General features: G+C 42.1%; 2 protein-coding genes across 2 annotated transcripts; both read left to right on the top strand.

Moving 5' to 3' along the window:
- Positions 1 to 6406: 6406 nt before the first annotated feature.
- On the top strand, positions 6407 to 8648 carry LOC306885154 (perforin-1-like). The gene is made up of 3 exons (XM_079441510.1): positions 6407 to 6432; positions 6617 to 7137; positions 7268 to 8648. The coding sequence occupies exons 2-3, from the start codon at positions 6620 to 6622 to the stop codon at positions 8472 to 8474; spliced, it is 1725 nt and encodes a 574-aa protein (XP_079297636.1). The 5' UTR covers positions 6407 to 6432; positions 6617 to 6619; the 3' UTR covers positions 8475 to 8648.
- A 7951-nt stretch (positions 8649 to 16599) lies between these two features.
- On the top strand, positions 16600 to 18828 carry LOC306884822 (perforin-1-like). The gene is made up of 3 exons (XM_079441033.1): positions 16600 to 16618; positions 16803 to 17323; positions 17454 to 18828. Exons 2-3 carry the CDS (start codon positions 16806 to 16808, stop codon positions 18658 to 18660), a joined length of 1725 nt encoding a protein of 574 aa, XP_079297159.1. The 5' UTR covers positions 16600 to 16618; positions 16803 to 16805; the 3' UTR covers positions 18661 to 18828.
- The last annotated feature ends 3537 nt before the right edge of the window (positions 18829 to 22365 follow it).

Genomic DNA, 22365 nt, shown 5'->3' with positions numbered 1-22365 from the left:
TCACTGTTTGCGGATACCTTTGCAATAAATGAGAAGCACCATAAACTAAATCCTTCCTGTTGCACAATTCTCTTATAAAATAGCATTTTTATGTAAATTATTTTGTAATCCAAAATTAATGTTCGATGGCAAATATGTTGAGGATTAGCCAATTGGGTGTCGATTCATTAAATAATATGCATTTGTTTTGGGGGGGGGGGTTGTTGCACAAAAGCTCTTTATTCAATTCAATGTAGTGAACCCTATCCTCCACTGGCAAAAAAATAAATAAAAATCTCTGTATACTATACAACTGTATACCTATGCCAGCAATTGTTAAGTGTATTGACTATTTTTGTTTAAATATTTTTATTTGGATTAAAATCTTCTGTGATAACACTTTTTAAATAAAAAAAAATAAAAATAAAACGGCCTAATTTACATAATCTTTTCTTTGTGACACACTTAATACTGAAACTGTTTAGGTGTGACATGCTGTGTCAGAAATTACTCACTTCAATTACTATTTTTAAAAGGTCTATTGCAACCAATAATTTCAGGAAACTCTTTTCATTTTTGTTTGAAATATATATCAGGCAGTCAGTATGCAAGCCGTTTGAGGCTGAAAATAACAACCCCGTGGCCCTAGGTGAGAAATCAAGCAGTGTCAGGAATGCTGCTCCTTACACTGAGATAACAAACTGGACAGTGTTTAAAGTTTCATCCCTGCCTGCTGCAACCTTCTGAGAATTGCGCTAGTATGATGTCCAGCTGCTTGTGCTGTACTGTCAAACCTTCAGGACCCTTTTTTTCACTGGTGGACTGGTGGTCACCAGAATGTGTGCCAAGACAGAAATATAGCGTTCAGCGTCAGTTCAGGCAGGCCGCGTAGTCAAGCTCCGCTATCAGCTGATATCCATCTAGACCTACAGCTGATCTGATTCCTAAGCACTCAATTGGTCCCTATCAAACAGGGCGCCGTATTTAAAGTCATTCTTCAGTGTGCCTGCTTGGCTGCTTCCTCTGCATTGCTTGCAAGAGCGCAGCTTCTGGCAATAAAGATGCGATTTTTCGTATATTTTGCTGTACTCACCCAACTGCTGACCATGTCTACTGCCGCAAATGATGAAGACCAATGGCCAGTCGAATCCATCGAAGAAACACAGCATCAAATCAAGCAAGCAGAGGAAGCCATTCAAGACGAAAGCAACGCCTCTGTCCGTCGAAGCTCTCGTCTGGCAACTAAACCATGTAACGTTAGTCCTCCCAGCATCATTGACTGGCCACTGCCGAAGTTACTGGAAACTTTATATAGACACGATATCCCGGCTCCAACTGGAGCTACGCATAAGGAACTGTTTGCTTTGCTCTGTGAAAAAATTGACGTCCCAGCAGTAGATCTTCCTCCTCCTCCTCCATTCTCCAGCAGGAAACAGGCGCAGAAGAGAAAGAACCTCGACACGGCTTCCACTCCAACCGATGTTGCACCAAAGCGGGCAGGTGTTTCAGCCGTCTCAACCCGAGCAGTCTACTCTTCTTCAGTTCAAAGCAACGACCCAGTGTTGTCAGCGTTGTCCAACATTCAGTGTTCGCTCTCCGACATGAACTCCAGAATTCAGGCTCTGGAGTCCGGCTCAACTTCTAGGTCCTCGGCAAATCTTCTCTTCCCCGGCCAGTCTTCCGAGAACTCCTCATCGGCCACGGTACGGCTGCCCGTGTTTACTCAGCAGCAGGATGATGACGTCATCAATTCAGTGACTATACCACGGAGAACGATGGGAAGTGCAGTTCCCGTGTCTACAGGCTCTCCATTCTTTCCGCCAGCGGCTGCGATTTCTCATCAGTTAAGAAGCCAAATCATCGCAGGTAATGATGTCAATCTAGTTAAAATATTGCTGTGCTCAGAAATGAGTGAGAAGCGTGTTGTTGATTGCGGCGATGTGTCTGTCATGCTTAAAGAGAGCGATCACCGGCTTTCAAAAATTTTAACACTAGCTGAATTTAACGTGGCATTTGGAGTTTACAGAGACGTCATATGTGAAATCTATCCGTCTCGTAGAGCCGAGCTGGACACATATTTAGCAATTATTTCTGACTTGGCTTTGACTTATGGAGGAACTCTCTTCTACGACTATCATAAATCATTCTCTGCAAAAGCTGCTATGTTTATTCAACGTTTTAATCAGAGACTGGACTGGTCAGTAGTCAACTTAACCCTCATAAGCAGACATTTCACTGGTCATCAAGCTCTCTCCTGCTCGATTTGTGGCTCTCATTCTCACATCTATGCCCAAAATCTGTGTCTCCTCCACCTTCTAAGCCTGGCTTTCAAACTGTTGACTCTAAGGTAACACCATTTGCTACTCCATTGTGCTATAATTTTAATGAAAATGTTTGCAAATTCTATAATTGTAAATATGTTCATGCTTGTAGTTACTGCGGGGACAGCCACCCAAAATCTGTGTGCCCAAGACGAACCCGTTTTTTGAAAAAGGAGAAAAAGAAATAAAGCCATCAACCCCAATCAATGTTCCAAAGCTGGGACAGGCACTGAAAAATCATCCTAACCGCTGCTTCGTCAATTATTTAATAACGGGATTTATCCAAGGTTTTTTTGCAGGATTATTATGGTTGCCTAATCATTCTTTTTCCTGTTGTAATTTGCTTTCTGCTGTAAAGGAACCTGAAATCATCGATTCTTTGTTGGAAAAGGAAGTTAAGAAAGGATTCATGATCGGGCCTTTTGATAAGTCTCCATTCTCAATTTGTCGGATTAATCCTATAGGGATCGCTACTCGGAAATATTCAGGAAAGAAGCGCTTAATAATTGACTTGTCTGCCCCCCATAATGGCGCTGCTCAAAGTATCAACAGTCTTATTCCTCTAGCTCCGTTTTCTCTGTTTTACGCAACTGTTGACGATGCAATTAAATTCATAAAAATAGCAGGTAGGGGTGCATGGCTCACAAAGGCAGATATTTCAGACGCCTTCAAAGTTATGCCTTTACATCCATCGCAGTGGCATTTATTTGGCGTTAAATGGAGGGAAAAATTATATTTTTCGGTTAGGCTCACTTTCGGCTGTCGCAGTAGTCCAAAAATATTTGATACACTATCAGAGGCACTATGTTGGATTCTCCTTAATAACTGCAAATTACCGCACGTGCTCCATCTTTTAGACGATTTTCTGCTTGTGGACCATAAAAATGCAAAGCCAGATAGATGCATTTTGGCGTTAAAACACACTTTCGCCGATTTAGGTGTTCCCCTTTCGGAGGAAAAAACTCTAGGCCCTCTTAAAGTTATTGAGTTTTTAGGCATTACATTAGATTCTAACTTAATGCAAGCCTCGTTGCCTCTTGAGAAATTAAATCGCATTAGAGAAATCATGAGAAATGCTCAGATGTCAATTTCTTTTTCAAAAAGAGATTTGCTTTCTCTACTAGGCCATCTTAATTTCGCAATGCGTATAATTCCACAAGGCAGATCTTTTATTGCTAGACTCCTCGATCTATCCAAATCAGTTAAAGATCTTAAGGACATAGTTACTTTAGATGCAGGCTGCAGATCAGATCTCAGGTTCTGGTCTTTGCTCCTTGAAAATTGGAATGGCATTTCCTTTTTTCATTATGATGATCTGGAGTCTTCTGCAGCCCTTAAATTGTATACAGATGCTGCGCCTTCTGTCGGTTTTGGGGGGGTTTTCAATGGTCATTGGTTTGCTAGTAAATGGCCAAAGGAGCTGCTATCCGTGCCCGATAATAACATGTCCACCGCTCTGTTGGAATTATATCCCATAGTGATAGCTTGTATTCTGTGGGGCAAACAATGGTCTAGAAAACAAATTCTGTTTTTTTGCGACAATGAGGCAACTGTTAATATTATTAACAAAGGTCGCTCATCAGTTCCATTTATTAACAGATTCGTAAGGCGCCTTACTTGGTTATCGGTCATGAATAACTTCATTTTTCGTGCTGCTCATATTCCAGGCTTAAACAATCAAATTGCTGATTCTCTTTCTCGATTTGAATTTCAGAAATTCCACCTCCTGTGTCCAGGTTCAGCGTCAGCCAGCTTGGTGTGCCCTCCTTTCAGCCAAACTGTGATAGATTAGACATGACCCTTAAATCTTATTTACATTCAGCAGCAAAGTACATGCGCAGTGGTCTAGCAACATCGACATAAAAAATGTACGACACTGCTTGGTCTCATTTTAGTTCTTTCTGTACCACCTTCTCTGTAGATATACTTCCCGTCAATGTTTCATATGTTAGTGCTTTTATAGTACACTGTTTTGAGTCCCGAAAAATGCAGCCTTCATCCATCAAAAGTATAATCGCTGGCATCCAATTCCACCTGCGCTGCTTGGATCCATCCACCATCAGCTTGCTCGAAAACTCATCAATTCGTCTCCTGCTTAATGGACTTAAAAAAGAGATACCAAAAGGCAATGATCATCGTCTCCCTCTCACACTTCCACTTTTAAAAAATGTAATATCACGTCTGCGAGAGGGATGCTTTGGGATTTATTCTGATATGTTGTTAGAATCTGTTTTGCTTACGGCTTTCTATGGCTTTCTCAGAGGTGGCGAGTTTTCAACGCGCACAGATTCCTTTAATCCGTCACATGACCTCACTATATCTGATGTTTCAATATTTTCTCACCACTTCACCCTATTTCTAAAACACTCAAAAACTGATAGAAATAGAGAAGGATCTATTGTTTATGTTTCTGAAACTAACTCTGCTTTTTGTCCTCTGTCATCTATGTTGGCTTATCTGAGGAGTCGTTCTCAAGCTCATCCGGAGGATCCATTATTTACAACGGAGGAGGGAAAGCCTATGTCTAAAGCTTGGTTTGCATCCCGTTTCCGCTTGCTTTGTGAATGCTGCGGGCTTCCCCCAGAGCGTTATTCGGCTCATTCATTGCGCATAGGGGCGGCTACAACTGCAGCTTCCTCTACTCCCGTTTCTACCCTAAAAGCTATGGGAAGATGGTCTTCGACAGCTTATGAATGGTACCTCCGGCCAGATACTCAAGCCATCCTTAAGGCTCAGAAAGCTATGAGTGATGCTTGTAATCTGTAGTTGAAATAAACATTGCTTCAGTTACAAATAGGCTTATTTGTTTTATTTACAACCTTATTAGCTCTAGCTTCATTCCTCTTGCTAGCTTCACGTAGATCTATTGGCTCATTCTTTTCAACTAAATGAGATTGGCTTTTTGAAACGCTCATTTAATCCTCTGCTGGCTCTTCGATTTAGCAAGAAGAGCCAGGGATGATTGCCGGTATGGTCTGTTTGGGGGGGATTTGTTTTTTTGCTGCTTTCCCAGTAAATGGGAGATGTCCCCAAAAGCTGCTGCTGTTCCCTGACTAGCTTTCATGGAGCTCATGAAAGTGATGGGTAACTCAGAACAGAGCCATACCGCCAAATGTAACTTTAACATAATGCAAATAAAAATTTGGATATTTGACAATGTCTGTTATTTTTTGACTCAAGTGGTCCTGACTGAAATATAGCGTTCAGCGTCAGTTCAGGCAGGCCGCGTAGTCAAGCTCCGCTATCAGCTGATATCCATCTAGACCTACAGCTGATCCGATTCCTAAGCACTCAATTGGTCCCTATCAAACAGGGCGCCGTATTTAAAGTCATTCTTCAGTGTGCCTGCTTGGCTGCTTCCTCTGCATTGCTTGCAACCCTCCTCCTCCCCTAGCTCCTCCCTTAACTTCTGTTTAACTTAATCAGTGTCATTCTGTTGTCATTGATGCATGCTCTGTTCTCAATGGGGGGATTTGTTTTTTTGCTGCTTTCCCAGTAAATGGGAGATGTCCCCAGAAGCTGCTGCTGTTCCCTGACTAGCTTTCATGGAGCTCATGAAAGTGATGGGTAACTCAAAACAGAGCCATACCGCCAAATGTAACTTTAACATAATGCAAATAAAAATTTGGATATTTGACAATGTCTGTTATTTTTTGACTCAAGTGGTCCTGACTGAAATATTGTTGACAAAGGACTTCCATTTTATTAGACTCTTTGTCACTGTCAGTAGTTTCATTTACTGTTTTCAAGCACTCCCAGCCAGTGTCATACCTGGTGCTTTCATAGATAAATGTTAAAAAATGATTACAATTATTATGTAAAGGAATAGTAAATACACAGATACATTGTATCTGCTTTCATTTACTGGGACCTTTGGAACTGTAACCAAAGTATCCTTTCAGTCTCTTGAGCATAACTGTAAATCCGCTTTGTAATAGTGCTACTACACATTTGCGGAGGTTATTGACACATTCAATACATGTTCTTCACTGTTCACTGAAAGTATTTATAGCATTGCTCATCTTAGGCTCCCTCAATGTGTTAAACATCTGTCAAAGCCACGTCATGGTATATAACTTGCACCTCAAACCGTTGACACCAATTTTCACACAATCATTGTACGGAAAGACAGGTTAGAGAAACAACATATTTTATACTATGGTTTTTGCTTTTAATATGTTTAAAAATAACAATATTGTACATTTTTTAAGACATTAAAGTTACAATTCTAGGCTATTGTTCTTGTTAAATGATAAAGAAATTTTACACCAAAAATGGATTGACAGAAATATTAACATTTTCTTTTGTCACTATAGATCATGGGGCAGTTCCAGATTTGCCGTGTTGTTTTCTTGACATTCCTTCTCATGACCATTTATGGACAGGATGATACAGGTGTATCAAAAGAGTGTGAGGATGCTCCCTTTGTTCCAGGACACAATCTCGCTGGAGAAGGATTTGATGTTGTGACCCTGGAGCGAAAAGGTACTTATGTGATCAACACAGAAACATGGGATTTAGGAAACGGCACTTGTAAATTGAAACCAAACAAGTACATGGATGGAATAAAACAGAAGCTACCAGCAGCAGTTGTGTTCTGGAGGACCTTGCCAAAGTGTTCAATGAAAGTCTCCAGTCAGGTCTTTGAATCAAGTGAAGCAGTGGTCAATGATTCATCATCAGCACTCTCGGTCAGCTGGAAAGTTGGTTTAGATGTGAAGGCTGTTGGAGCTGCGGTTGGAAGCACTCATTCCAGGGAAGCAAAATTTGCAATGACTAAATCAAAAGAAGACAAATACAGTTTCACCAAGCATGAAGTTGTGTGCAGTTTTTACAGGTGAGCGAGCTGGGTTATTTTGCCTTATACTGATAAAAAGATAATGATTATGCAAAGAAATGAAAATATTAATTTGAAACAGTTTCTTCTTTGATCCCACTAAATTTAAATGTTTATTGCTTATTTACAGATATGGTTTAGCTACAAAACCTCCTCTTCATGAAGAGTTTATTGAAGCAATCAAATCACTCCCTGCATCCTACGATCCAGATGCCTACCGCAACCTTATCACCACTTATGGCACTCACTATATCAAAAGTGTCTTGTTAGGAGGGCAAATGAAAGCAGTAACAGCCATCAAAAGCTGTCAAGCAGCAATGAGTGGCCTTACAGATACTGCAGTGAAGGACTGTTTGGATGTAGAAGCATCTGGTTCATATGGTCCAGCAACTGTGAAGGCAGAGGCACATTTTTGTAAAGAAAAGAAAAAGAAGATGGGCAAAAATGAAAAATTCAGCTCCATGTTTAGTGAACGTCAGACAGAGATTATCGGAGGGAACATAAATGGAGAAGATCTGCTTTTTTCTGGTTCATCACACCCAGATTCCCTTAAAAAATGGCTTGAGTCTTTAAAGAGTCTCCCTGACATTGTGCATTACTCTCTGAAACCCCTCCATTTCTTACTGAGTGCTAAACACCCTGCAAGGAAAGGACTAAAAAAAGCTGTTGAAGAATACATCATTCAAAATGCCCTTATGAAGGTTTGCTCTGAGCCTTGCAAGATTGGCATCAAGTGCAGCCCAAGAGACCGATGTGCTTGTGTTTGTGAAAGTAGTCAAGTTATAAAGTCTAACTGCTGTCCAGCTGCAAAAGGACTTGCCACCATGAAAGTCTACAATCTCAGAGCCAAAGGTCTGTATGGAGATAGATATACACAAACAGATGGCACTGTAACTGTTACATATGACAAACAAATCAAGCGCACTAAGACTATTGATAATAATGATAATCCACGCTGGCCAGAAATATTTGAGTTTGGTCCTATTAAGATCAGAATGGCCAATAAACTAACTTTTGTAGTATATGATGCAGACAGCTCCTGGGACAGCGATCTCCTTGGTAAATGCTCTTTTGATCTTAGAGTTGGAGTTGTAACTGACGCTTGCGTTTTTAAATATGGCACCTTCTTTTTTACCTACGAAGTGAAATGTGCTCCCAGTCTGCAGGGCCCTCAGTGTAATGAATATAAACCTTCCCCAATGGCTGCCCCTCTGGCTGATATTTTCAGCTCAAGAAATGGTGTTCTGATTAAAGATATGCAGAGGCTTGAATTAGCTCTCAATAACTCAGATAAATTCAATTTCAAAAGTACTTATGGAAATCTGATGACACTGTGACCTGCATCTTGAATCCATCATTTATTCATGAAAAATAGCCCCAATATAGCCTAGCAACACTTTCATCTGCTAGAAAAAATTATAATAATATTACATCTGTAACATTTGCTTACTTATTTTCCTATTGCTGTTTTTTCTGTTCTATTTTTGCATTAATAAAGCATTTTTAAAGACAGATCTGTATGTTTCACTCTCTTCTTTCTTTGTTTTTCCTCTGTAAATCTTACAGAATACAAAAGCAACTAACACTGCATTAACTATTTGCAGTGCTGCCACTGCCCCATTTGGCATCATAGACAAACAAAAACAAGAAACTCCACCCTCATTACCAGTGTTGGGGGTAACATATTACAAGTAACACGAGTAACTGTCAGGATTGTGGACTGTTTTGTGTGTGTTTTGCTCCCCGTGTGACCCAGTTTCCCCATGTTAATTGATCCCAGGTGTGTCTCCTTAGTTCCCTGATTATCCTATGTTTAAAAGCCCCAGTCCTTCTATGAATGTTTGTCGGTCGTTGAATTGTCATCCCTGTCCGTGATGTGTTTCCTGTGCCTCCCATGCTCCTAGTTGGATTAAAGATTCTCGTGTTTGTGAATTCCTCGTCTCCGTGTCTCCGTGCTCCCGGGCAGAAGTGTGACAGAACGACCGACCCAAAAAACAGATACCTCTACGTTTACCTTCCGTTTTGTTTTCCGTTTTACCCAGTGTTTTTCTTTCCGTTGTGACCCATGGATCCCTATGTCCGGCCCGAATTCCTCCTCCTCCTGCTGGAGCAGGGGGACCGATCTCTCGAGGACCATACAAGACTGTTCCTGATGTTAGCTAACGCCACCAGCTACCCGGACGACGTGCTCTGCTCTTTCTATCATGGAAGCCTGAACACCGCGTGCAGAGCGCTGTCGTCCGAAGATGGTCCTCGAGAGGATTTCGCCGCTTTTGTGGAGTGGATTCTGGTGAGAAACGGATCGCCTCTCACAGTCTCCTCAGAGGATGATCTCGCCAGAACCACTCCAGACCCAGAGCCCAGCCCACCATCTCCCCACGGTGCGGAGCACCAGCCCGAGCCCACCGATGACGGAGAGCCATTTCCCGCCGCGATCTGCGAGCCAGCGCGAAGCCGAGCGACTGAGCGGATGATCGCCCCGGAAGTAGAGCCCAACCCGTCAGACCAGGTGCGAGAGCCGGCGTCAGTGCCCATCACGAGGGAGCAAGCCGTGGACGGTGTGAGCGCGGAGTGGAGCTCCGCCCCCTGCACCGCGGCTGAGGGTGAGCTGAGGACAAATCTGGGACTGCTGGACAGAGAGGGGGCGTCCGACTTTCCAGTACCGGCTACTCGCAAGTGCCCTCCAGTGCCTGCTCCTCGCAAGTGCCCTCCTGCATCTCCGCTGGTCCCGTCCAGCTCTCCTGCGTCCCCGCTGGTTCCGTCCAGCTCCGTGCTGCAAGAGCGCCCCCGAGAGTCTGCGCTGCCCGAGCGCCCTCCAGTGCCGGCTCCTCGCAAATGCCCTCCAGTGCCTGCTCCTCGAAGATCCCCACCCTCCCACCCGCTCCTGCCTCCTCCACCGCTGTCGTCTGGCAGCCCCCCCGCTCGCCCTCAGCCCTCTATCTGTACGGTGCGAGCCCCGTGGGTCTGCCATCCTCCAGCGTCGCCGGGGCTGGAGTATCCCTTACCTCCGCCTCCAGCCTCCGAGGCCCGGACTCCGCCTCGGCCCGTAGACCCAGTGGCTCCACCTCGGCTCCTAGCTCCCTCGCCTCCACCGTCACCCCTCGATCCACCAGCTCCACCGGGCTCCCTCGTCCCTCCGGCTCCGCCTTGGTCGGGCGTCGACCCGCCATCGCCTCTGGACTCCTCTCCTCTGGCTGCGCCTCGTCGCTCCGTCCCACCGGCTCCGTTGGGCTCCTTCCTCCCTCCAGCTCCACCTTGGTCCTCAGTCGCTCCGGCTCCGCCGCGGATCTCCGGGTCTCCGCCTCCACCTCGGTCACCAGAGCCCTCGGCTCCACCCTGTCCCCCCGGATCCTCGGCATCCCCCTGGCTCGTTGGCTCTCCGTCTCCGCCTCGGGCTCCTCCACCACCTGCTCCGCCGCCGTTGGTCGGCCCCCTGGAGTCGGCGGCCATCCCTCCTCCATGGCTCCTCCCTCCGTCGGCTCCACCTTGGGCCATTTTCACGGCTGTGGCCTGGGTCCAGCTGAGCGCCTCCTGCTCCGGGTCCCTCCTGTCTCTTCCCTGGCTCCTCCCTCCTTCGTTGCCTCCTTGGTCTCTGTCGGCCGGCCCCCTCCTGGATGTCCGTCCTCCTCCTGAGCCGCCTCCCTAGTTCCCACCCGCCCCTCCCCTTTGGATGTTTCAACGGTGCGAGGACGCACCTTCCGGGAGGGGGGCGATATGTCAGGATTGTGGACTGTTTTGTGTGTGTTTTGCTCCCCGTGTGACCCAGTTTCCCCATGTTAATTGATCCCAGGTGTGTCTCCTTAGTTCCCTGATTATCCTATGTTTAAAAGCCCCAGTCCTTCTATGAATGTTTGTCGGTCGTTGAATTGTCATCCCTGTCCGTGATGTGTTTCCTGTGCCTCCCATGCTCCTAGTTGGATTAAAGATTCTCGTGTTTGTGAATTCCTCGTCTCCTGGTCTCCGTGTCTCCGTGCTCCCGGGCAGAAGTGTGACAGTAACGTAATCAGATTTTTTATTTATTTTATTATTTTTTTTTTTTTTTTTGAAGTAACTAGCAAAGTAATGCATTACTTTTTAATTTAGAAGGAAACACATGAGTTACTTTTTCAAATAAGCAACGACAGATACTTTGTTTTCCCATTTATTGACTGACAGCTCTCTTATCCCCATGTTGAGAAAAATCAGGAGTATGTGAATGAATGAATGGCTTTTATATAGCGCTTTATTGTGTATTGCTGTACACCCAAAGCACTTCAATCATGAGGGGGTCTCTCCTCAACCACCAGCAGTGTGCAGCATCCACTTGGATGATGCGACGCCAGCCACAGTACAATGGTGCCAGTGCGTTCACCACACACCAGCTTCAGGTGGAGAGGAGAGAGAGTGATGGAGCCAATTCAATGAATGGGGATTATTAGGAGGCCATGATTGACAAAGGCCAGTAGATGGAATTTGGCCAGGACACCGGGTTACACCCCTACTCTTTTACGAGAAGTGCCATGGGATTTTTAATGACCACAGAGAGTCAGGACCTTGGTTTAATGTCTCATCCGAAGGATGGTGCTTGTTTGACAGTATAGTGTCCCCATCGCTATACTGGGGTGTTAGGACCCACACAGACCACAGGGTGAGCACCCGCTGCTGGCCTCATTTACACTTCTTCCAACAGCAACCTAGTTTTCCCAGGAGGTCTTCCATCCAGGTACTGACCAGGCTCAACCCTGCTTAGCTTCAGTGGGCAACCAGTCTTGGGCTGCAAGGTGATATGGCTGTGGCAGAGGCATAGTGCAGAGAAATTCCTTGTCTTCCCCATGTATGGTTAGTTCTACACTAAATGTGAACATGCATTTACTCATCTCACTTGCACAAAACCAGATTCAGTATTCCTCAAAATCAATAAAGAACAGTGAAATGCAAACTCAGAATATGGAGCAAATCTGCAATAATTAAATAGTAAATAACATAATTATGCTTTATGTATAAAATCCAATTTTATTAGCCAATGTGTTTGCTGCTGAGCTTCAATTATCAAATTCAATCATACTAATAAGCACAAATTATTATTTTGTTTATTGCTTAAGAGTGGTGAAATTTCTTCGCCTCCATTCTCCTGTAGAGACATGAATTTACTTTTCCTCCAGCCTGAGGCCTATTCATTTCACTTTTTTGCTGTGAGGGCAATTAAATTTACCAAAAATAGAACTTTTCATATTAAAAACAAACAAGCAAGCCCAGCCCAGATTTGAAAAGTAATGTAAAAGTAACATAACACATTACTTTCCATAAACAGTAACTAAGTAACGTAATTAGTAACTTTTTGGGGGAGTAAAGCAATACTATAATGCAGAAGTCTCAAACTCAGTTCCTAGAGGGCCACAGCTCTGCAGAATTTATGCTGCCTTCACGTGCTATCGGAATTATAGTAAATACGAGTTTCCTAATCGGAAGTTAGACGTGAACGGCCTCTCAAGTCGTATTTACTACTGGGAAATTCTGAAATAATTTTGATACCCGAGTTTCCGAGTTGGGTGGGTCATAAACTTTAAACATGGTGGTGGGGACAACCATTGCTGCTGTCAATGATGTTCTCACAACAACTACATCCCTTTGTCTTGTCGCTAAAGTAGTGTATTTATAGGCTAGATATGAACGATCATGCGAAGCATAGTGTATGTTTTATAAGCAGTGAAATAAGCATATATTTGACCGAAATTCCAGAATTTCCAGAAGAGCAGTCTGCTTTCCAGTCGCTACCGCAGCACCCCGATGCCTCACACCGAACGGTCCTCGCAGCGCCGATCCATCCCGAACAAGCCTAAACAAACTATCAGCAATGGCGGACGTTGCGTTGCTATTGATGTTCATGGCTTTGCGAACCTACATCGGCATCCAAACACGGCGAATCAAACGTGTTTGCGTTTAGCTGCTATTTCAAATATGGCGGTACAAGTTTCTGTTCGTTTTGTTGGTCACGGTAACCCCGCCCCCAGCCCCTGACGCAAGCGGTTCTTTCTTCTAGCCCAGCAATGTTTTGGTGCTACTTACGATCCGCTTTTCCTGGTTCGGAGCTGGTGCTTTGGGTGTCGAACCGGTTTGAAACTAGGCTCTGGCTCCGAACCGGCACTGGAACGGCCTTGGTGGAAAAGGGGTATGTGATCGCCGTTCAGAAGCCTACATGACACCAGCACTGGCAGACTGGGAGGATGTAGACCACAGTGTCAACGAGGGAGCATGGAGGAGAGATGGTCTGAGGGCCATGCAATGTGTGCCAGCTGAAAGGTCACGGAACCCTACTCTTGCTGCTAAGCAGCAACGTGACCTTCTGAAAGATTACTTTGTGCCATGGCAAGAAAAGTACATTTAGAAAATTGGCAAAAAGAAGTGTTTGCTAGTTGTAGTTTAGTGATGTATGTAATGTACATAGTTATCATATTACATCATTTATATCCATTTTCCTTTGTTGATTTGTTGGTTGTGATTTTAAAATACTTTACTATTTGATTCTGCTGTACTGTATTTTGATTAGATTTTTCATGTTTACAAGTTTTAAATAAAAAAATAAAATAAAAATAAAGACAGCATTCATGATCACATTTCAGTTGTTTATTCAAGTATTTTCCAACATAAAGGATTAAAGTGCCAACATAATATTTTAAAACATTCATTCATTTTGAACAACACATACAACCGTTTTAACAGCAACTTAAAAGTACATTACTCTTGTAATGTATACATATGGCAAAGTAACCAATCAACAAATTAGAAATCTGTATTTGAAAATGTGTGCATGTGTATAACGTACAGTATTTTTTAAAAATATGCAACTACTCTTCCTATTCTTCCAGCATCCTCAAAAATTTCTGAGGCTGAACTGGGCCCTGAGGAGGCATGTGCTGATGGTAGTGTTGAGGTGTCTGTGTGTATAGAGGGGTTGAGGTGGGCATTTGTGTAGGTGTGAGAGGTGAATATATATGGATGGTGGCATGTGCGAAGATGATGAGGAACTAGATTGGTTAGCCTCCTGGGCTTCAAACAAAGCATTCATTATTTTTCTTTTTACCCCGGTCTGTATGCTTGTATTTTTTATTAACCTGAGCAACCTGGTTCCCAAAGGAGCTGCATGCATCTGGCGGGGCAGAACTGAAGCAGACATCTGCTGTAACAGCTTCAGTTTTTGTTTAAAGGTCTGTGTTTAAAGGTTTTAAGTTATCATTAAAAATCAATTTGCCAATGAAGAAAATTCATGAAGTTTTTACTTTTAGAAACCAACTGTTGGACTCAATTTTAGGACTAACTAACTTCAACTAATCATAAATAGTTACAACATTCAACATAACAATGCTATATTAATAGCATCATATAACAGTAACTGGAGCCTTAATTCATTATTATCACATTTGGAGTGCACACTGAATTTAGTAGTCTGTACATTTAATACACACTCTAAAATATGGATAAACCCAGCGATTGGGTTGTTTTCTACCAACAGTTGGGTTAAATGTTTAACCCTACCTCTGGGTCAAAAACAACCCAATCGCTGGGTTTGTCCATATTTTACCCAGTGCTGGGTTGTATTTAACCCAGCATTTTTTAGAGTGCAGTGGTATACACAGTGTATCCTTCAAACATTATACATTTTTCATGTTATTTTCACAGCCATATCTGTTAAAACAGGACACAACAAATAATCCCTATGGAATATGATGCAAAAGTTCTCCAAATCTACCACTGGAGAAGGCATCATTTCTGTTAGAATTCAATCACTGTTTGCGGATACCTTTGCAATAAATGAGAAGCACTGTAAACTAAATCCTTCCTGTTGCACAATTCTCTTATAAAACAGCATTTTTATGTAAATTATTTTGTAATCCAAAATTAATGTTTGATGGCAAATATGTTGATGATTAGCCAATTGGGTGTCGATTCATTAAATAATGAATCGGGTTGTTGCACAAAAGCTCTTTATCATTCAATGTAGTGAACCCTATCCTCCACTGACAAAAAAATAAATAAATAAAAATCTCTGTATACTATACAACTGTATACCTATGCCAGCAATTGTTAAGTGTATTGAGTATTTTTGTTTAAATATTTTTATTTGGATAAAATTCTTCTGTGATAACACTTTTTAAATTAAAAAAAGAAGAAAAAATAAAACTGCCTAATTTACATAATCTTTGTGACAGACTTAATACTGAAACTGTTTAGGCGTGACATGCTGTGTCAGAAATTACTCACTTCAATGACTATTTTTAAAAGGTCTATTGCAACCAATAATTTCAGGAAACTCTTGTCATTTTTGTTTGAAATATATATCAGGCAGTCAGTATGCAAGCCGTTTGTTGTCACGGCGTGAGTGAGGAAGGACTCAGGTGCAGAGTTGAGCAGGTGAAAACTTTTATTTTTGCCACCAAAACACAAAATAACATAAACAATATATAAGCGGCTCAAGGAAGCGGAGATTCCAGAGCTGGCCGGCAGCGTCTGCGGACCACACAAGCTGCTGGATCTCCGTGCTACAAGTCCTGTAGCCCAAGGGAATAGAGGGTCAGAAAAATGAGAAGTGAGATTCTCAAAACACACATAACACGAGTACGGACAAAATAATCTACTCACAACGAGGAACGGAAAAACAGGGACATATATGGGAGTGGGGGAGAGTCAGCTCGTGATCCGTGCCCTCCCGCTGCACGATCAGCGCTGATTGCCCAGACCACGAGTTGCCGAACATGACAGGACAACACAGACAGCACGGGGAGCCGAGAAGGCACCCTGAACCGTGACAGTTTGAGGCTGAAAATAACAACCCCATGGCCCTAGGTGAGAAATCAAGCAGTGTCAGGAATGCTGCTCCTTACACTGAGATAACAAACTGGACAGTGTTTAAAGTTTCATCCCTGCCTGCTGCAACCTTCTGAGAATTGCGCTAGTATGATGTCCAGCTGCTTGTGCTGTACTGTCAAACCCTCAGGACCCTTTTTTTCACTGGTGGACTGGTGGTCACCAGAATGTGTGCCAAGACAGAAATATTGTTGACAAAGGACTTCCATTTTATTAGACTCTTTGTCACTGTCAGTAGTTTCATTTACTGTTTTCAAGCACTCCCAGCCAGTGTCATACCTGGTGCTTTCATAGATAAATGTTAAAAATTGATTACAATTATTATGTAAAGGAATAGTAAATACACAGATACATTGTATCTGCTTTCATTTACTGGGACCTTTGGAACTGTAACCAAAGTATCCTTTCAGTCTCTTGAGCATAACTGTAAATCCGCTTTGTAATAGTGCTACTACACATTTGCGGAGGTTATTGACACATTCAATACATGTTCTTCACTGTTCACTGAAAGTATTTATAGCATTGCTCATCTTAGGCTCCCTCAATGTGTTAAACATCTGTCAAAGCCACGTGATGCTATATCACTTGCACCACAAACCGCTGACACCAATTTTCACACAATCATTGTACGGAAAGACAGGTTAGAGAAACAACATATTTCATACTATGGTTTTTGCTTTTAATATGTTTAAAAATAACAATATTGTACATTTTTAAAGACATTACAGTTACAATTCTAGGCTACTGTTCTTGTTAAATGATAAAGAAATTTTACACCAAAAATGGATTGACAGAAATATTAACATTTTCTTTTGTCACTATAGATCATGGGGCAGTTCCAGATTTACCGTGTTGTTTTCTTGACATTCCTTCTCATGACCATTTATGGACAGGATGATACAGGTGTATCAAAAGAGTGTGAGGATGCTCCCTTTGTTCCAGGACACAATCTCGCTGGAGAAGGATTTGATGTTGTGACCCTGGAGCGAAAAGGTACTTATGTGATCAACACAGAAACATGGGATTTAGGAAACGGCACTTGTAAATTGAAACCAAACAAGTACATGGATGGAATAAAACAGAAGCTACCAGCAGCAGTTGTGTTCTGGAGGACCTTGCCAAAGTGTTCAATGAAAGTCTCCAGTCAGGTCTTTGAATCAAGTGAAGCAGTGGTCAATGATTCATCATCAGCACTCTCAGTCGGCTGGAAAGTTGGTTTAGATGTGAAGGGTGCTGGAGCTGCGGTTGGAAGCACTCATTCCAGAGAAGCAAAATTTGCAATGACTAAATCAAAAGAAGACAAATACAGTTTCACCAAACATGAAGTTGTGTGCAGTTTTTACAGGTGAGCGAGCTGGGTTATTTTGCCTTATACTGTTAAAAAAATAATGATTATATAAAGAAATGAAAATATAAATTTGAAACAGTTTCTTCTTTGATCCCACTAAATTTAAATGTTTATTGTTTCTTTACAGATATGGTTTAGCTACAAAACCTCCTCTTCATGAAGAGTTTATTGAAGCAATCAAATCACTCCCTGCATTCTACGATCCAGACGCCTACCGCAACCTTATCACCACTTATGGCACTCACTATATCAAAAGTGTCTTGTTAGGAGGGAAAATGAAAGCAGTAACAGCCATCAAAAGCTGTCAAGCAGCAATGAGTGGCCTTACAGATACTGCAGTGAAGGACTGTTTGGATGTAGAAGCATCTGGTTCATACGGTCCAGTAACTGTGAAGGCAGAGGCACATTTTTGTAAAGAAAAGAAAAAGAAGATGGGCAAAAATGAAAAATTCAGCTCCATGTTCAGTGAACGTCAGACAGAGATTATCGGAGGAAACATAAATGGAGAAGATCTGCTTTTTTCTGGTTCATCACACCCAGATTCCCTTAAAAAATGGCTTGAGTCTTTAAAGAGTCTCCCTGACATTGTGCATTACTCTCTGAAACCCCTCCATTTCTTACTGAGTGCTAAACACCCTGCAAGGAAAGGACTAAAAAAAGCTGTTGAACAATACATCATTCAAAATGCCCTTATGAAGGTTTGCTCTGAGCCTTGCAAGATTGGCATCAAGTGCAGCCCAAGAGACCGATGTGCTTGTGTTTGTGAAAGTAGTCAAGTTATAAAGTCTAACTGCTGTCCAACTGCAAAAGGACTTGCCACCCTGAAAGTCTACAATCTCAGAGCCAAAGGTCTGTATGGAGATAGATATACACAAACAGATGGCACTGTAACTGTTACATATGACAACCAAATCAAGCGCACTAAGACTATTGATAATAATAATAATCCACGCTGGCCAGAAATATTTGAGTTTGGTCCTATTAAGATCAGAATGGCCAATAAACTAACTTTTGTAGTATATGATGCAGACAGCTCCTGGAACAGCGATCTCCTTGGTAAATGCTCTTTTGATCTTAGAGTTGGAGTTGTAACTGACGCTTGCGTTTTTAAATATGGCACCTTCTTTTTTACCTACGAAGTGAAATGTGCTCCCAGTCTGGAGGGCCCTCAGTGTAATGAATATAAACCTTCCCCAATGGCTGCCCCTCTGGCTGATATTTTCAGCTCAAGAAATGGTGTTCTGATTAAAGATATGCAGAGGCTTGAATTAGCTCTCAATAACTCAGATAAATTCAATTTCAAAAGTACTTATGGAAATCTGATGACACTGTGACCTGCATCTTGAATCCATCATTTATTCATGAAAAATAGCCCCAATATAGCCTAACAACACTTTCATCTGCTAGAAAAAATTATAATAATATTACATCTGTAACATTTGCTTACTTATTTTCCTATTGCTGTTTTTTCTGTTCTATTTTTGCATTAATAAAGCATTTTTAAAGACAGATCTATATGTTTCATTCTTTTCTTTCTTTGTTTTTCCTCTGTAAATCTTACAAAGTGCAAAAGCAACTAACACTGCATTAACTATTTGCAGTGCTGCCACTGCCCCATTTGGCATCATAGACAAACAAAAACAAGAAACTCCACCCTCATTACCAGTGTTGGGGGTAACATATTACAAGTAACACGAGTTACGTAATCAGACTTTTTATTTATTTTATTTATTTATTTATTTATTTTTGAAGTAACTAGCAAAGTAATGCATTACTTTTTAATTTAGAAGGAAACACATACTCGGAATCCGTGCTCTGCATTTAACCCATCCAACGTGCACACACACAGCAGTGAACACACACACACACACACACCGTGAACACACACCTGGAGCAGTGGGCAGCCATTTATGCTGCGGCGCCCGGGGAGCAGTTGGGGTTTCGGTGCCTTTCTCAAGGGCACCTCAGTCGTGGTATTGAGGGTGGAGAGAGCGCTGGAGATTCACTCCCCCCACCTACAATCCCTGCCGGCCCGAGACTCGAACCCACAACCTTTGGTTTACGAGTCCGACTCTCTAACGATTAGGCCACGACTTCCTGAATGAAGTGAATGAATGAGTGGCATTTATATAGCGCTTTATTGTGTATTGCTGTACACCCAAAGCACTTCATTCATGAGGGGGTCTCTCCTCAACCACCAGCAGTGTGCAGCATCCACTTGGATGATGCGACACCAGCCACAGTACAATGGTGCCAGTGCGTTCACCACACACCAGCTTCAGGTGGAGAGGAGAGAGAGTGATGGAGCCAATTCAATGAATGGGGATTATTAGGAGGTCATGATTGACAAAGGCCAGTAGATGGAATTTGGCCAGGACACCGGGTTACACCCCTACTCTTTTACGAGAAGTGCCATGGGATTTTTAATGACCACAGAGAGTCAGGACCTTGGTTTAATGTCTCATCCGAAGGATGGTGCTTGTTTGACAATATAGTGTCCCCATCGCTATACTGGGGTGTTAGGACCCACACAGACCACAGGGTGAGCACCCGCTGCTGGCCTCATTTACACTTCTTCCAACAGCAACCTAGTTTTCCCAGGAGGTCTTCCATCAAGGTACTGACCAGGCTCAACCCTACTTAGCTTCAGTGGGCAACCAGTCTTGGGCTGCAAGGTGATATGGCTGTGGCAGAGGCATAGTGCAGAGAAATTCCTTGTCTTCCCCATGTATGGTTAGTTCTACACTAAATGTGAACATGCATTTACTCATCTCACTTGCACAAAACCAGATTCAGTATTCCTCAAAATCAATAAAGAACAGTGAAATGCAAACTCAGAATATGGAGCAAATCTGCAATAATTAAATAGTAAATAACATAATTATCCTTTATGTATAAAATCCAATTTTATTAACCAATGTGTTTGCTGCTGAGCTTCAATTATCAAATTCAATCATACTAATAAACACAAATTATTTTAGATAAACTATTTGTGCTTATTATTATTTTATTTTTTTTATTGCTTAAGAGTGTTGAAATTTCTTCGCCTCCATTCTCCTGTAGAGACATGAATTTACTTTTCCTCCAGCCTGAGGCCTATTCATTTCACTTTTTTGCTGTGAGGGCAATTAAATTTACCAAAAATAGAACTTTTCATATTAAAAACAAACAAGCAAGCCCAGCCCAGATTTGAAAAGTAATGTAAAAGTAACATAACACATTACTTTCCATAAACAGTAACTAAGTAACGTAATTAGTAACTTTTTGGGGGAGTAAAGCAATACTGTAATGCAGAAGTCTCAAACTCAGTTCCTGGAGGGCCACAGCTCTACAGAATTTATGCTGCCTTCAAGTGCTATCGGAATTATAGTAAATACGAGTTTCCTAATCGGAAGTTAGACGTGAACGGCCTCTCAAGTCGTATTTACTACTGGGAAATTCTGAAATAATTTTGATACCCGAGTTTCCAAGTTGAGCGGGTCATAAACTTTAAACATGGTGGAGGGGACAACCATTGCTGCTGTCAATGATGTTCTCACAACAACTACATCCCTTTGTCTTGTCGCTAAAGTAGTGTATTTATAGGCTAGATATGAACGATCATGCGAAGCATAGTGTATCTTTTATAAGCAGTGAAATAAGCATATATTTGACCGAAATTCCAGAATTGTCAGCGAACTGCATGTATAGCGCGGTGAATGTTTATATGATTGTCAACCAATGGGATGCTACATTTTATTCTTTCCGACAATAAAGCACTTGAATACGACAAGCTCGTAATCACGATTTCATAAGTGGGAAATAGGAAATTGAGCAATTTTTATATTTCATTCCAGGCTAATATTTGCAGGCTGCAACTTCAAATGACACACAGCTCATATCTGCATCTCATTAAGTTACCTAAACCACACATGAAAAACAGAAAATGTGTTTGTGCAGCACAGAGTGGCTACCTTACACTATATAATATGACAGACAACTAGTTGTCCAGTACAGTTCTATTCAAACAGCAGGGCTTTGCCAAAAATACATTTGTGAGTCCTGAAAATGTACAGGGTGAGGTTGTTTATAGAACACTTCTCAAGTGATAGCTAAAAAAAATAAAAAAAAAAAATAATAATAATAATAAAAAAAAATAATGGAATGACAGATTAAACAAATATGGCAACTTCCAGCTTGTGTACCCCTGTTACTCAGTGCCACCCAAGCAACTGTTATTACTATGGAATTGGAATGCTAATAGATAGTTGTCATGGGTTCACCTGGCTCCCCCAGCACCATCACTGACACCTGTCACTCTTTTACTCACCTCATCACCAACCATAAGCACACACCGCAGTTCACTGTTTGTCTGGCCTTGAACAAGGACACAGACTCTTGCCTGCGATTCTCGGCTGAATGGTGGTTCCTATATGCAGCCCAGTTTATGTAAGACACTCTTCAGTTCAAGTCACTGTTTATATTAATACATGCTTTAGTTAATCACCTTTGTACTCCCGCACTATGTGTTCAATAAACTTGCCTAGATTCATCTGTTTTTTTGTTTGTTTGTTTGTTTTGTTTTGTTTTTTTGTCTGAGTGTATCTATCCTAGCTCTTTAAGTAGCTCTTTTAAGATATTTCATGAGTCCGCACTTACATATAACCAGATCGAGAAAACAGTAAGCATATTTGTAATATTTCCAAGTTCGGAATATAGCCCGAACCCAGAGAACTCACCCATCCTTAATCTGGAATGAGAACTGTTAAGATTGAGGAGTTGGGATGGAGGAGGGATGCCAGAAAACTGTCGTGGAACAGAGGTGAGTTGGCTGTATATATATCAGGGGCATTTCCTCCGAGGAGGCAAGGGAGGCAGTGACTCCTCAAAAAATTGGATGAGAAAATCGATATCACACAAATAAAACAATGCAAATATTACTAAATATGGCATTAAAAGTGTAAAAGTCACTCGTTTTTATAAAGTAACACTGTCCAACAGTGACACTCATAGGTAAAGTTACAGCAGAGGCTTGCCTCCCCTCAGCCCATATTAAAAAG

This window comes from Barbus barbus, assembly GCF_936440315.1.
Source record: "Barbus barbus genome assembly, chromosome: 19".
NCBI classification, from domain to species: Eukaryota; Metazoa; Chordata; class Actinopteri; order Cypriniformes; family Cyprinidae; genus Barbus; species Barbus barbus.
The sequence above is the reverse complement of the archived record's forward strand: the minus strand, read 5'-3'. Positions and strand labels throughout refer to the sequence as shown.

What these genes read in the sequence shown, in the direction of transcription:
- LOC306884822 (XM_079441033.1), top strand. Translation starts at nt 16,806, where the DNA reads ATGGGGCAGTTCCAGATTTACCGTGTTGTTTTCTTGACATTCCTTCTC. An exon ending in GTTGTGTGCAGTTTTTACAG is followed by an intron (nt 17,324 to 17,453) that starts GTGAGCGAGCTG and finishes GTTTCTTTACAG; the next exon opens with ATATGGTTTAGCTACAAAAC.
- LOC306885154 (XM_079441510.1), top strand. Translation starts at nt 6,620, where the DNA reads ATGGGGCAGTTCCAGATTTGCCGTGTTGTTTTCTTGACATTCCTTCTC. An exon ending in GTTGTGTGCAGTTTTTACAG is followed by an intron (nt 7,138 to 7,267) that starts GTGAGCGAGCTG and finishes GCTTATTTACAG; the next exon opens with ATATGGTTTAGCTACAAAAC.